Below are 13612 nucleotides of genomic sequence, written 5' to 3'. Positions count from 1 at the left end.
ACGAATAGCGGCACCCCTATTTAAAAGAAAAGATCAGAATGTAAGGTGGTGGGCAATGGGGTAAGGTCACGTGAGGAACCAGACCCTGGAACTTGGCTAGAACCGCCCGCGCCCATGCACACCAAAGGAAACTTCCCAGGAATCCTTGGAAAAGAGAGACTGTCCGTCAGCCAGTGAGATTTCACCACGTCATATCAGCTCAACCATCCTAGACGACCCTTTAAATCTCCACCACACAGTTTCCTTTATGCGACTTCCCTGGCCTCTGTCCCCGGGACCGGGGAACATCATCTGGGAAATACTGTACTAAATAAAGCATTTATTATTCCACACTTCGTGGCTACGCCTTTCTTTCTTTCTTGGCAGGGAAAAATATCTTACAGTAACCTTGGGCTCAGTAGAGTGACCTTGGGGTCATGTCTATGATCCCATGCTCAAGCCAGCAAGCCCACGCTCAAGCCGGCAACCCTATGCTCAAGCTGGCGACCTCAGGGCTTCAAACCTGGGTCCTCAGCATCCCAGGCTGATGCTCCACCCACTGCGCCACCGCCTGGTCAGGTATTTTATATACATTAAAGCATTAAAAGGTAGGCTGCCAAAGAAAATTTTCCGTTTAATAATCTTAGAATTTAATCTTAACATAATGAGGGTTTGACACTAAAGGTGTAGTAGGCTTATCTTACTGTTTGCACTGGGCCAAATTAACACCATAAAAAGTTACAAGAAAGCAGACTTGTATTCAACATGAATAGGACGCCCTGGAGTCAGGGCTGCTGTGCTGCACAACTCCACAGGACACTGTTCAGCTGCACACTGCAAGCTTGACCACAGCCCCTGGCTGTGCAGGGCACAGCCGCACCGCAGTCCCCGAGCCTGGACTGGAGCCCCTGTGTCACGGATCGGTTTATGAAACATGAAGTTCCCCATTGAATCCATTCAATTTGAGGCAATGTGACAGTAAGTCAAGGATATTGAAGAAATGGTTCCTACCTGGGTAAGAGTCTGACTAGGGGTTTTTCACTCTTAATTGGTTTATGAAATATTTCTGGAGCATCCCCTGGACCTCAGTCTGGGGATAAAAAAATGGATAAGACACCATCTCTGTCCCCAAGAAAGAGAGCAGTCCTACCCTCTTAGTAACACTGCGCTCCCCACAGTAATGTGGCATCTTGACATACCAGCTGTCTCCTTCAGTGGCAGCTGAAACTCATAGCTGTGCCCTCTGCTTTCAAGATTGTTATTCCCTCCTTCCTGAAAATAGGAACCTGTTCTTCTACAGACTTGATGTCCATGGTTGACAACACACACTTGCAACGTATCTGATTTAAATTCTCAAATTTATTGATTTCAAGAAAGGTTCGCTCTAGTTATAAAAGAGAAGCTGAAGAAAGTCTGATTTCAGTGACAAGGATCCTTCGATCTTAAAAAAAAAAGCTATTAAGAGAAAAAAAATCTAAAACTTGTTTTCCAACAACGTAGGTATCGATCAGGGATTTTCAAGCGGTGTGCCACAAGACATGCACTACCTATTTAGTCAGGGGCACTGGCCTCTTTTCCCTTAGATTGTCAGATAAAGAAATGGTAACAGCCTGACCTGTGGTGGCGCAGTGGATAAAGCATCGACCTAGAATGCTGAGGTCGCCGGTTCAAAACCCTGGGCTTGCCTGGTCAAGGCACATATGGGAGTTGATGCTTCCTGCTCCTCCCTTCCCCTTCTCTCTCTCTCACTCTCTCTCCTCTCTAAAAAAAAAAATTAATAATAATAAAAAAAAAAGAAATGGTAACAGCCAACACAACAGTAGCTGTCTGGTGTTAATGAACCAAAATTACACCTATTTTTTTGTTAGATTGTAAAAAAATACATTTTTTGGAGTGCCACAGAATTTTGGTAATTAGTTGAAGTATGCCATGAGATGGAAAAGGTTAAAAAAATGGCTATTACAGATAGATGAATCATATCTTTTGTGAGGAATATCAAAATGTTATTATTTAAAAGTAATGAGGTACTCTGGGTAAGCATAGTCATCATAAAATACCACAAATAAACTTGGGTTGTTCACATTATCTGTGACAGTGTCATACAAGTCAGCCGGATTTAGAGGGTTCTTCGGAGGAGGGACAATTAATGAACGATTTCCAACCGTGAACAATCCAGTAAGCACTCGCACGTAATACATATACTTATTCCCATTGACGTCTGGTTTGGAGTATGTATCATTAGCAGAATACTTGGCATTGACAGCAAAATAGGTTCCCTTTCCAAAGGCTGTAGCTGTGAAAAGAAAAACAACAGTTTTAAGAATGTCAATGTAGGCTCTGGCCGGTTGGTTCAGCGGTAGAGCATTGACCCAGCACGTGGAAGTCCTGGGTTTGATTCCTGGCCAGGGCACACAGGAGAAGTGCCCATCTGCTTCTCCACCCCTCCCCCTCTCCATTCTCTCTATCTTTCTTCCCCCCAGCACCCCCGCAGCCAAGGCTCCATGGGAGCAAAGTTGGTCCACCATGCAGCCAGCATGGCCTCTGCCTCAGGCACTAGAATGGCTCCGATTGCAGTGGAGCAACTCCCTAGATGGGCAGGGCATCGCCCCCTGGTGGGTTTGCCAGGTGGATCCTGGTGGGGTACATGCAGGAGTCAGTCTGTCTGTCCCCCCCTCCCCACAGCTTCTCACTTTGGAAAAATACAAAAAAAAAAAAAAAAAAAAAGAATGTCAGTATAGTCTATAATTTGACGTATTGACCCAACATGTCAAATACTGTTAAATAATGTTCAGTTTTCTCTAAAGCCTCTTTAGAAATATTTTTGTTTTTTGCCTGACCAGGGGGTGGCGCAGTGGAGAGAGCATCGGACTGGGATGCGAGGACCCAGGTTCAAGACCCCGACGTCGCCAGCTTGAGCACAGACTCATCTGGCTTGAGCAAAAAGCTCACCAGCTTGGACCCAAGGTCGCTGGCTCAAGCAAGGGGTTACTCGGTCTGCTGTAGCCCATGGTCAAGGCACATATGAGAAAGCAGTCAATGAACAACTAAGGTGTCGCAATGAAAACCTGATAATTGATGCTTCTCATCTCTCTCTGTTCCTGTCTGTCTGACCCTATCTATCCTTCTCTCTGACTTTATTTCTGTCCCTGTAAAAAAAAAAAAAAAAAAAAAAAAAAAATTTGTTTTTAACTTTAAAAAATCATTCTTCTACCTCAGAGGGCAGGTCAGTCCCTTTGGGGTGAAATGTAGTGAGTTTGAGCAGAAACGGTAGGCTGCAGCCTGGCCATGAACCATGAACACAGCGCAATCCACTCGGCCCCTTGCCGTTTGGCTCCTCAGGGCTGACACCTCCTCTGGAGCAGCCACATGACTTGCTTCCTTACCATTCTTTCCAGCATAACTGCGGTTAAAGCCTTTTAGGTTGACATGTGGCAATGAATCCACATCTGTCCCATGGAAGAGCAGCCTCTCATTATTGACTTGGCCATTTTTGTCATCCATGTTTCTTTTCTTCATCTGGTAGCTCTTCCAGAGACCCGGATTCTGGATCCTCTGAATCTGCAAATCAAGAAGGAAAACTATTCCGTTGGTGCCAAGAGCCCATGGCAAGATATAGCAAATGAAATATGACCGCTGTTTTTTTTTTTATAAGTAAAAATTACAGTCAACAGTAAATTCAATGCCAGATGGCAGCTTTCTGTATTCGTAAATCTTTTCAGAGCCAGTGTTTCACAAGTCAGGCCTTGAGAAGAAAAGTTGATTTAATTTTTAACATCTTATTTATGCACTACAAGAGCAAACAATGTTTTGGATCTTGGCCAAGGCAGTCCAACCCCTGCTTTTCACCTTCCTTGTAATTGCTGCTACTTTGCAGTCTACTTCGCCTCGTCATTTTGCCCCTCTCCTCCTCAGTCCTCCTGGGATACTGGTTGACCCAGCCAAGTTCTAACCATGGGAGAATCACTAGTGTCAAGGCAAGAAGGAAATTAATTAATGAAAATTAATCTCCTGGCCAGTTGGAAGAGTAAGGCATGATTCCTGGCAGAAGGGAACTTGGTTGCAGACCAAAGTGACCATGCTTTTTTTTTTTTCTAATTTATTTTTCAATGACAGTTTATATTCACTATCATTCAGTATTAGTTTCCAATATACAGCAAAGTGGTTAGAAAACCATGCACTTTACAGAGTGGTCCCCCCACTGTTTCAAGTACCCCCCTGGCCCTGTATCTATTCAACTTGATATTATTGACTATATTCCCTACGCTGTGGCTATTCTGCAATACCAATTTATACTTTATAATCCCTTCACCTTTTTCACCCCGTCCCCACACCCCTCCCCTCTGACAGCTGTCAGTCTGTTCTTTGTATCTATGAGTCTGTCTCTGTTCATTTTGTTCATTAGATTCTAAATATAAGTGAAATCATATGGTGGTTGTCTTTCTCTGACTGGTTTATTTCACTTAGCATAATACTCTCTTGGTCCAGTAATACTGTTATAAAAGTTAAGGTTTCCTTTTTTATGGCTGAGTAGTATTCTATTGTGTAACTGTACCACCATTTTTTTTTTCTGAAGCTGGAAACGGGGAGAGACAGTCAGACAGACTCCCGCATGCGCCCGACCGGGATCCACCCGGCACGCCCACCAGGGGGCAATGCTCTGCCCCTCCGGGGCGTCGCTCTGTCGTGACCAGAGCCACTCTAGCGCCTGGGGCAGAGGCCAAGGAGCCATCCCCAGCGCCCAGGCCATCTTTGCTCCAATGGAGCCTCGCTGCAGGAGGGGAAGAGAGAGACAGAGAGGAAGGAGAGGGGGAGGGGTGGAGAAGCAGATGGGCGCTTCTCCTGTGTGCCCTGGCCGGGAATCGAACCCGGGACTTCTGCACGCCAGGCCGATGCTCTACCACTGAGCCAACCGGCCAGGGCCTATACTACCATTTTTTTACCCACTCATCTGCTGATGGATACTTGGGTTACTTCCAAGTCTTGGCTATTATAAAATAATACTGCAGTGAACATAGAGGTGTATATATATTCTTGAGAATTAGTGTTTCTAGTTTCTTCAGATATAATCTGAGAAGTGGAATTGCTGGGTCATAGGCAATTCCATTTTTAATTTTTTGAGGAAACTCGACAGTTTTCCATAGTGGATGCACCAATCTGCATTTCAAAGTGGCTATGCTTTGATCATACTCTTTGAACAGTGGTTTGCAGGGCTGTGGTGAAAACTCCTTGGGTCCTGCATTGCAGCTCAGCTTTGAAACTTCCCAATGACCAGGTAGTGGCAGTTTCCTAGTTGTCCTGGGAGAGACTGAGGAGTGGGTGAATGGGGTAGCCCCTCATGGAAAGGCACAAAATGAAGGTTCCATGTTGTCAGAATATGTTTCCATTCTAGAGAACTCTCAGTTCTAACACTGTTACCTGCTTTCACCTGGTTCTCTGTTTTTCTCTTCCAGTTTTGGGTGTCTATTTATAATTGACATAGGAAATTGTCAAAGTCTCAGTATTATTGTGCATTTTGTTTATCTGATTTGAGATTTAAATTTCTCTTTTTCTTTTACCTACAATTAAGTTTCTTATCTTTAACTGCCTACTTCTATTTTGTTTCTATTTACCTTAAATTTTATTTATTTTACTCATTTTCTAAAAGCCTTAAAAATTTCTTCTTATAGAGTTTTGAAACCATTCTTATTTATTAATCCTTTCAATCCTGTTTCTCCCCTTTTCTTTCTTCATATGTATTGCTAAAGTGAGCACTCACCCTTCTCAAATGTACTAGCTGCACACAAAAAACAAATTATTTCAAGTAATAAGTTAGTGGGATAAATTATAAGATTAAAAAACACTGCAGCCCTGGCCGGTTGGCTCAGCGGTAGAGCGTCGGCCTAGCGTGCGGAGGACCCGGGTTCGATTCCCGGCCAGGGCACACAGGAGAAGCGCCCATTTGCTTCTCCACCCCTCCGCCGCGCCTTCCTCTCTGTCTCTCTCTTCCCCTCCCGCAGCCAAGGCTCCATTGGAGCAAAGATGGCCCGGGCGCTGGGGATGGCTCCTTGGCCTCTGCCCCAGGCGCTAGAGTGGCTCTGGTCACAACATGGCGACGCCCAGGATGGGCAGAGCATCGCCCCCTGGTGGGCAGAGCATCGCCCCATGGTGGGCGTGCCGGGTGGATCCTGGTCGGGCGCATGCAGGAGTCTGTCTGACTGTCTCTCCCTGTTTCCAGCTTCAGAAAAATGCAAAAAAAAAAAAAACCACTGCAAATAAATCTTAAAATTTTACTTGAGAGGTTTATTTTAGCAGCAGGCTTCTGGCTGTGGTAAACTGTTTGTTTCAGACCAATCCTCTTGCCAACAACTACTAGAAGAACTGTGGGGGAAACGTCCGTTTGAAGGCAACAAGGATTTGATGGGCCAAGCTCCCAGGTAGAAGGACAATGCAGAGTGAAATAGAGTCAGAAGACAGTAGAATAACTTCTTCAAAATGCTTCAAGAAAACAACTGCCACCCAGAATTCTAAACCCAGCTGGCATATTTTTCAATGAATGAAAGTGAAATGCGGTTATTTTTCAGACAAAAACTGAGACTATTAGAAACATAATGAACAGATATACACTTAAAAAGAAAAAAGTAAAGCCAAAAGAAAAATGATCCCAAGATATAGGCATGAAAATACAAGAAGAATTGAAGGACAGTGGGGTAAAATTTTACAGGTGTTACAATATACCTAGAATTAAAATTCAGATTAAATGTAGTACAGCCTGACCAGGCACTGGTGCAATAAACAGAGCATTGGCCTGAGATGCTGAGGACCCAGGTTCAAAACCCTGAGGTTGCCAGCTTGAGCATGGGCTCATCTGGCTTGAGCACAGAATCACAAGCTTGAGCTTGGGATCACTGGCTTCAGCGTGAGATCATAGACATAACCCTATGGTCGCTGGCTTGAGCCCGAAGGTCACTGGTTTGAGGAAGGAGTTGCTGGCTCAACTGAAGCCCCTCAGTCAAGACACATATGAGAAAGCAATCAATGAGCAACTAAGGTGCCACAACAAGTTGATGCTTCTCTCTCTCTTCCTGTCTGTCTGTCCCTGCCTGTCCTTCTGTCTCTCTTTCTCACACAGGAAGGAAGGAAGGAAGGAAGGAAGGAAGGAAGGAAGGAAGGAAGGGAGGGAGGGAGGGAGGGAGGGAGGGAGGGAGGGAGGGAGGGAGGGAGGGAGGGAGGGGAGGGGAGGGGAGGGGAGGGGAGGGGAGGGGAGGGGAGGAAGGAAGGAAGGAAGGAAGGAAGGAAGGAAGGAAGGAAGGAAAATAGTACAAAAGGTAAGAGGAGATAAATGGATTTAAAGTGCTAAAAATTCATTGCATTGGTTGGGAAATGATAAATATACTTATTTGCATTAGAGGTTTTTTTTCTTAGTTAAAAACAGATAAAATGCATTTAATTTCATTCAATAAATCAATTTCACTTAACTTATCTCTTAGCAAACTCAGGAGAAAGCAAACAGTAAGACATGAACAATGGCATTAAAGATGTGCGGCACACTGAGAGGAGGAGCACACAGGGCATTAGGGGCTGTAATTTAAACGACCACAGAAGAAAAGCTCAGTTACTGTCATCTATTGCTGAAGCTATTCCCAGTGTAGCTAGAAGATTTCAAGTAGCCACAAAGTGCCACCTTCTGGTTTAAACTGTGCAATACCTCCTTTAATTCTTTTTAAATGCCCTTTTATGGTGGACGTATAAAGCAACAGCAGCAGTTACAAAATGTTGTCTGAGTAATTTTGAGAGCTCAAAACAAGGACCTGTGTATAGGCTGAACAATTAATAGTATAAACTGTGGAACATCTTTAGTTGGAATTTTCATGTAAACCTTAACAGAGATGTGATTCATGGAGACCAAAAGTAAAGTATTGGTATCTTTTCTTTCCACGGTTTAGTGAGGTGGTCTGCATTCTCGCAAAGGATTCACAAAATACAAGAAATGTTGCATGTGTTTTATGCCTAGTACAGGCATAAAATACTTCATTTTCTTAAAGAAGAGTAGCAGGCAGACAAGGACACCAGTGGACATCTGTCACCACCTTTCCCAGAGATGCACACCCCAAGAACGGCAGTGGATTCCTGGCAGCAAGCCACCCTTACAATTCTTTCTGGTTTTAAAATACAAGCACTTTCTGACGGTGCCCTCCACAGCCCATGAACCCACTTGGCAGGATACAATCCCAGATCCTCTCGCTTTGTTTCTCCCCTTAGAATTATTTACAATTTACAGGATGCTACAAACTAGTTTGAAATTAATGATAGTTTGCACTTCCAGATGCGCTTCTGTGGTTAAATAAGCACACCACGCCAATCTGAAGATGGCTCAAACTTAAGGTGACTTGGAGGCCTGTGCATCGTTACAGCAGCAACAGGCTTCTCACTGGCTGGGGTGGGTTCGCCGGCTCTGTCCTCAACAGTAATGGGAGCCTTGACGCTGGGAGTGTCACATCAAGAGCGAATGCTGAGGTGGCGCCTGCCCTTGCAGTGGTCCTGACAGGGTGGAGGGGTGGGCTGCTGGTGGGTGGGAGGGAGGAGAGCGCCCTCAGCCTGCTGCAGAACAGACCGCTGGAACCAAAGGGAATGAGGACAGGAACTTGGATGGCAATGGGAGAGCCGCAATGCTAGGTAAGTTTCGGGAAGGCAGGGAAGGAAGAGGTGGCACACTCGGGTTCACGAGTTCTGGAAGGCGGACACCAGGCATGACATGCGGTGCGGGGAGGTTGAGGTTGGGGAAGGCAGAGGCAGGCTAGGTGGTCCTGCTGATAAAGGCATCAGACATGGTAATGCAGTAGCTGCATTCACTGATGGCCCGGAAGTGAGGGACTGGTTGACTGGTGGTGGCAATAATGGTACTGCTGGTGCGCCTGTACTGAGAACGTTACTGACAGCTGGTGGAGTTGAGCTGACAGAAAGTCCAGACAGACCCTGTTCGATTTCTGTAGTTCCTGGTGATGACAAAGGCGGGCAGGGGGGTTAACCGAGGATAGCTGGACCTCCGTAAACCTATCTTTAAAGGGGGGTAATACGTGTACCAGTCATCTGTCCTGGAAGAAAAATTTTCTTTCCTTCTTCAAAGGGGCGTGTAGGTATTTGATGCAAATAACCATATCCAATGCCACATCTTAGCTGCTTTCTCCACCCCATGCAGAATTTGGTGTAATAATCACTTCTCGACAGTTAACGGTGTCTGTATACACACACAAAGTTTCAATGGTTTTGCTTCATGTGTTTCAATAAAGCTGTACAGATCTTCAAACTTATTTAGGACAGTAGCTGCTTGAGTGATGTAATCACTGTGAGGTCTCAGACCTACCAGTGCCACAGGAGAATCTGATTACACTTCCAACACATGCCAAACATTTTCAATCGCCTCATCAAAGCTGCAGAAACGAATTCTCACTCCCAGCAAGCCCTGGCCGCCCCACGTTACTTGGTGTGACTGAGGTCTCTCGCAGCTCCAGGGCATTACTACTGTAGATAAGAATTTTTACAGGCTTTTCAACATTCGTTTTCAGTAGATCCTTAATAGTAGTATCATTGTCTTTATTTAATCTCAAACCATTGATAGAAACAATAAAATCAAAGAATGGCCCCAGTCCAGCTCTGTGGCCTGGGTAATTTTCTTGTACCCACAAGAAAGGACATAAATTTCAAAGAACAATATTAACTTTTAAGAGTGCAAGATGCCAAAATAAATGAGATGAACAATGAAAGGGTCATTGGCTTTACTGAGGAAGCAGGCACTGCTGGTCTGTGAGCAGAGGGGCGGACACAGAGCTCCAACCTGGGGAGCCTCCACATGTTTCTTTGTGCTGGTTTGCTAGTTACCAACTGCAACTTTGAAGCCATATATTTGAATTTTCATTAGCTTACTTCATAAAAGAAATATGTATCTTTAGTAGTCTAATATCACACTGAATCTACTATTATATTGTAATAAATGACACAAGAATCTCAGTCTTAATATCTCAGTAATTTTGGTAACGAGTAGAATCTAGAATCTAAAAATCTAACTGCCATAAAATATTTTAATTCTGTATTAAAAATTTGATAGGAAATGAATCCAAATATATTTATCCAGGACCACAATACCCCTTATTTCCGCCATTAAGAAAGTCCATGTCAGAGAAAGCTTACCTTCGCTATCTTGAAGTGTGCGCAGGTCTTATTAAACTTGTCTGCCACGTTGTTGTATTCTGCATGACCAGGCTGTAGCTCAACCAGACAGACATTCTCCTGCTTCATATCCCTCCAGTGTCCAGGGGTCTCAACTGCAAAGTAGACATTTGAGGACACTCTCCACGCGGGGAGGCTCATCTACACAGTCCACCCTCCTGGTATGCTGTGGAAAACTAACTACCACTTATGTTCTTTACAGTCTCTGAATTCAATGCACTCCAAGAAACGTTTTAGGAGAATGTTTTCAAAGTGTGGGCCACAGACAACCACTCCCACCAACTGTAAGGGCTTGCTTAAAATTAACCCCACAGATCTATCAAATCAAAATCTCTGAGGAGCAGAACCCGTGTCCCTATATCTTAAGTTTTGACCAAGGTTTGAGAACTGCTGGTGTAGTGTCCCCGCTGCACATTCTGCTCAGTCTCTAACCTGTCATAACTTAATAACTTAACAATAAACCAGTCCCCTACAATGTTTTAAATCATCACTGTTGTCTTGCTTACAAACACATGGATTTTTGCCAGAACTCCCCACCACAAGGTCCTCCACATCAAGTGGTGGGTTTTGCTATGTGGCAGTTTGTGGTGGCAGCTCTGTCATCCCTGCTGGTAAACACAGTATTATTCTTGACTTGTCATTTCCTCAGCATTGCTCAGGGTCTGAAGAATTCATTCACACTGATCTCACAAGAGATGAAGATATCGTACTGGAAGGGAAGCCATTCTGACTTAGTTTACAGCGGAGGACTTCTGTGGTTTGGAGGCAGGAATGGCTGTCTATACGAGACAAGCATTCCCTTCTTGGAAAGCAGGTCTACTCAGAGGATTTAAAGGCTGCTTCCTGATGTGTATGTCACGAAACCTTATTTTCAGGGCAGAGGAGGAAGTGACTTCTGAGAGAAGATCTGTCTGGGTATTGATCACAGATACAGAAAGTGCCCCCTCTCTGATCAGGCTGTCTTCTCTTTTCTTCTAAAAAGCCTTGGGCCAGCCCTGGCCGGTTGGCTCAGTAGCAGAGCGTTGGCCCGGCATGTGGAAATCTCGGGTTTGATTCCTGGCCAGGGTACACAAGAGAAGCGTCCATCTGCTTCTCCACCCTTCCCCCTCTCCTTTCTCTCTTTATCTCTCCCCCTCCTGCAGCCAAGGCTCCATTGGAGCGAAGTTGCCCGGGCACTGAGGATGGCTCCATAGTCTCTGCCTCAGGCGCTAGAAAGGCTCTGGTTGCAATGGAACAACGCCCCAGATAGGCAGAGCATCGCCCCCTAGTGGGCATGCCGGGTGGATCCTGGTTGGGCACTTGCGGGAGTCTGTCTCTCTGCCTTCCTGCTTCTCACTTCAGAAAAATACAAAAAAAAAAAAAAAAAAAGCCTTGGGCCACTTTTCTTTAAAGCCTATGGCTTCCCCTCACCTGACTGAAGCAGCCATTACCTCTCAGAAGAAGTGGCTCTGGCAAGCTGGTAAACTAAAATTGCAAGGTTTGGCTAGTGGTACCACTAAGACAGCCATCCTCAGCCTGTGGTTGCACCCGTGCTGGATTTTCCTGGACATAATGTAAGCTCCGTAAACTCAGAGACCAAGTTTCTATTTTATTCCATAACAGTTACTTAAATTTTATCTACTTGAATACAATTTTGGTGTATGTACAATATAAAGTAGTGGTAAGCCCAAAGTAAGCGCAAAATAATGGATCCCACGCATGAAAGTCTGACTCACCTTTAGGTTTCAGGTGGCGCTGGACAGATAAACTGTGTCCTTTTGCATCTATAGCAATGTATGTTTTCAAGTCCACTGTGTACTTCTGATTATTAATTTTGATATCAATGGTCGCTCTCTGTTTTTTCTTTGCATCTTCCAATTGTAGATTGGTCATTTTGTCAAAATTATAAATAGTGTTATTGTCGTTATACTGCCATTCCACAAAGTCACTGACGTAATCTGCTTTGAGTTCCTGCTCTTTGGCTGATTTAACGACCTTCATCATGTCCTCAATTGCATTTCTAGCCTGTAACACATCACTGATAGTTCCTGAGACCTCAATCAAAGGTTTCTGATGGTCCACGTGTATGACAATATTCAAGGTCTTCTGCAGCTTACTCAACTCCTGATACTCCTGTTCATCAAAGTCCTTGATACACTCGTCTGTACTGGTGTAGAGATTCTGCTCCTTTTTAATCAGATTCTGTATCCAGCACAGGGCCTGTTCCACAAGTTTTTCATTTTCACCGCACACCTGAAAAATTGCTAATTCTGTTTTCTTTTCCAAAACCAAAGGCTTTTGTTTTGGGGGAGATTGCTTTGAGAAGCCAAGAAATGCTAAAAAAGAAAAGAAAGGGAATGCAACGATGTCTTGAATTTAAAAAGAAAAAAAAAGATAGCTATTAGCCATTTCTCCCTTCCTTCCTCCTTCCTTCTCTTCTTCCCTCCCTCCCTTTTTACCTTCCTTTTTCAGTCATTGTCCTATAATGATGTCTCCAGGACTTATCTTATAACTGGAAGTTTGTGCCTTTGGACCACCTTCACCCATTTTGCTCACCTCCTACCACCCCACCTCTGATAACCACCAAACTGTTCTCTGCATTGAAGAGTTTAGGCTTTTTTTTTTTTAATTTCCACATATTCGAAGTATCACACAGTATTTGCCTTTCTCTGTCTGACTTATTTCATTTCGTATAATCCATGGTCCATCCATGTTGTTATAAATGGCAGGATTTCCTTCCTTTTTGTGACTGAATACTATTCTATCATATATGCAGGGTGAGTAAAAGTAGGTTTACAGTTGTTCATATGGAAAATAACACAATAATTAATAAATAATACAAGAATAAACTTTCACTTACCCACAAGTACAAACCTACTCTTGCCCCATCCTGAGTTATGTTTGTGTGTGTGAATGAATGGATAAAGAAGAAGTGGTTTTATGACAGAATGAATACATACATATATACGTATATACCAAATCTTGATCCATTCACTTGCCAATGGACAACAGGTTGCTTCCATGTCTTGGGTATGTAAATAATGTTCAATGAACATGGAAGAGTAGATATCTTATTTCTTTCAGATAAATAGCTAGAAATGAAATTGCTGGATCATGTGGCAGTTCTATTTTTACTTTTTTGAGGAACCTCCATACTGTTTTCCATAGTGGCTGCACCAATTTACAATTCACAATTCTACCAACAGTGCACAAGTTTTCTCTCTTCTCCACATTTTTGCCGACATTTATTTCTTGTGTTTCCCATAAAAGCATTCTAACATGTGTGAGGTAATATCTCATTATAGTTTTGATTCACAATTTCCTGATGACTAGTGATGCTGAGCACCTTTTAATCTGTTTACCATTTGTATATCTTCTCTGGGAAATATGTCTATTTATATATATCCTATGCTCATTTTTGAATTGGATTTTTTTCTATTGAGCTGTATAA

At 43.8% G+C, this 13612-nt stretch overlaps 2 protein-coding genes and 1 pseudogene across 2 annotated transcripts in view; 1 reads left to right on the top strand and 2 right to left on the bottom strand.

The window, feature by feature from the left end:
• Positions 1-13612, top strand: part of PARP9 (poly(ADP-ribose) polymerase family member 9) — a 357437-nt gene that overhangs the window by 176504 nt on the left and 167321 nt on the right. The window lies entirely within an intron of this gene.
• PARP14 (poly(ADP-ribose) polymerase family member 14) overlaps positions 1319-13612 on the bottom strand; it is a 50890-nt gene continuing 38596 nt past the window's right edge. Inside the window, exons 14-17 of the mRNA XM_066346768.1 lie at positions 11898-12497; positions 10144-10277; positions 3363-3537; positions 1319-2272 (exon numbers count right to left, since the gene is read on the bottom strand). Coding sequence (XP_066202865.1) covers positions 1986-2272; positions 3363-3537; positions 10144-10277; positions 11898-12497 — 1196 coding nt within the window. The 3' untranslated portion in view covers positions 1319-1985. The remainder of the gene's footprint in view (positions 2273-3362; positions 3538-10143; positions 10278-11897; positions 12498-13612) is intronic.
• Positions 8296-9635, bottom strand: LOC136380037 (Golgi reassembly-stacking protein 2 pseudogene; annotated as a pseudogene).

The sequence above is a fragment of the Saccopteryx leptura genome, chromosome 8, assembly GCF_036850995.1.
Source record: "Saccopteryx leptura isolate mSacLep1 chromosome 8, mSacLep1_pri_phased_curated, whole genome shotgun sequence".
Classification (NCBI taxonomy): domain Eukaryota; kingdom Metazoa; phylum Chordata; class Mammalia; order Chiroptera; family Emballonuridae; genus Saccopteryx; species Saccopteryx leptura.
This window is presented reverse-complemented; position numbering and strand designations above follow the sequence as displayed.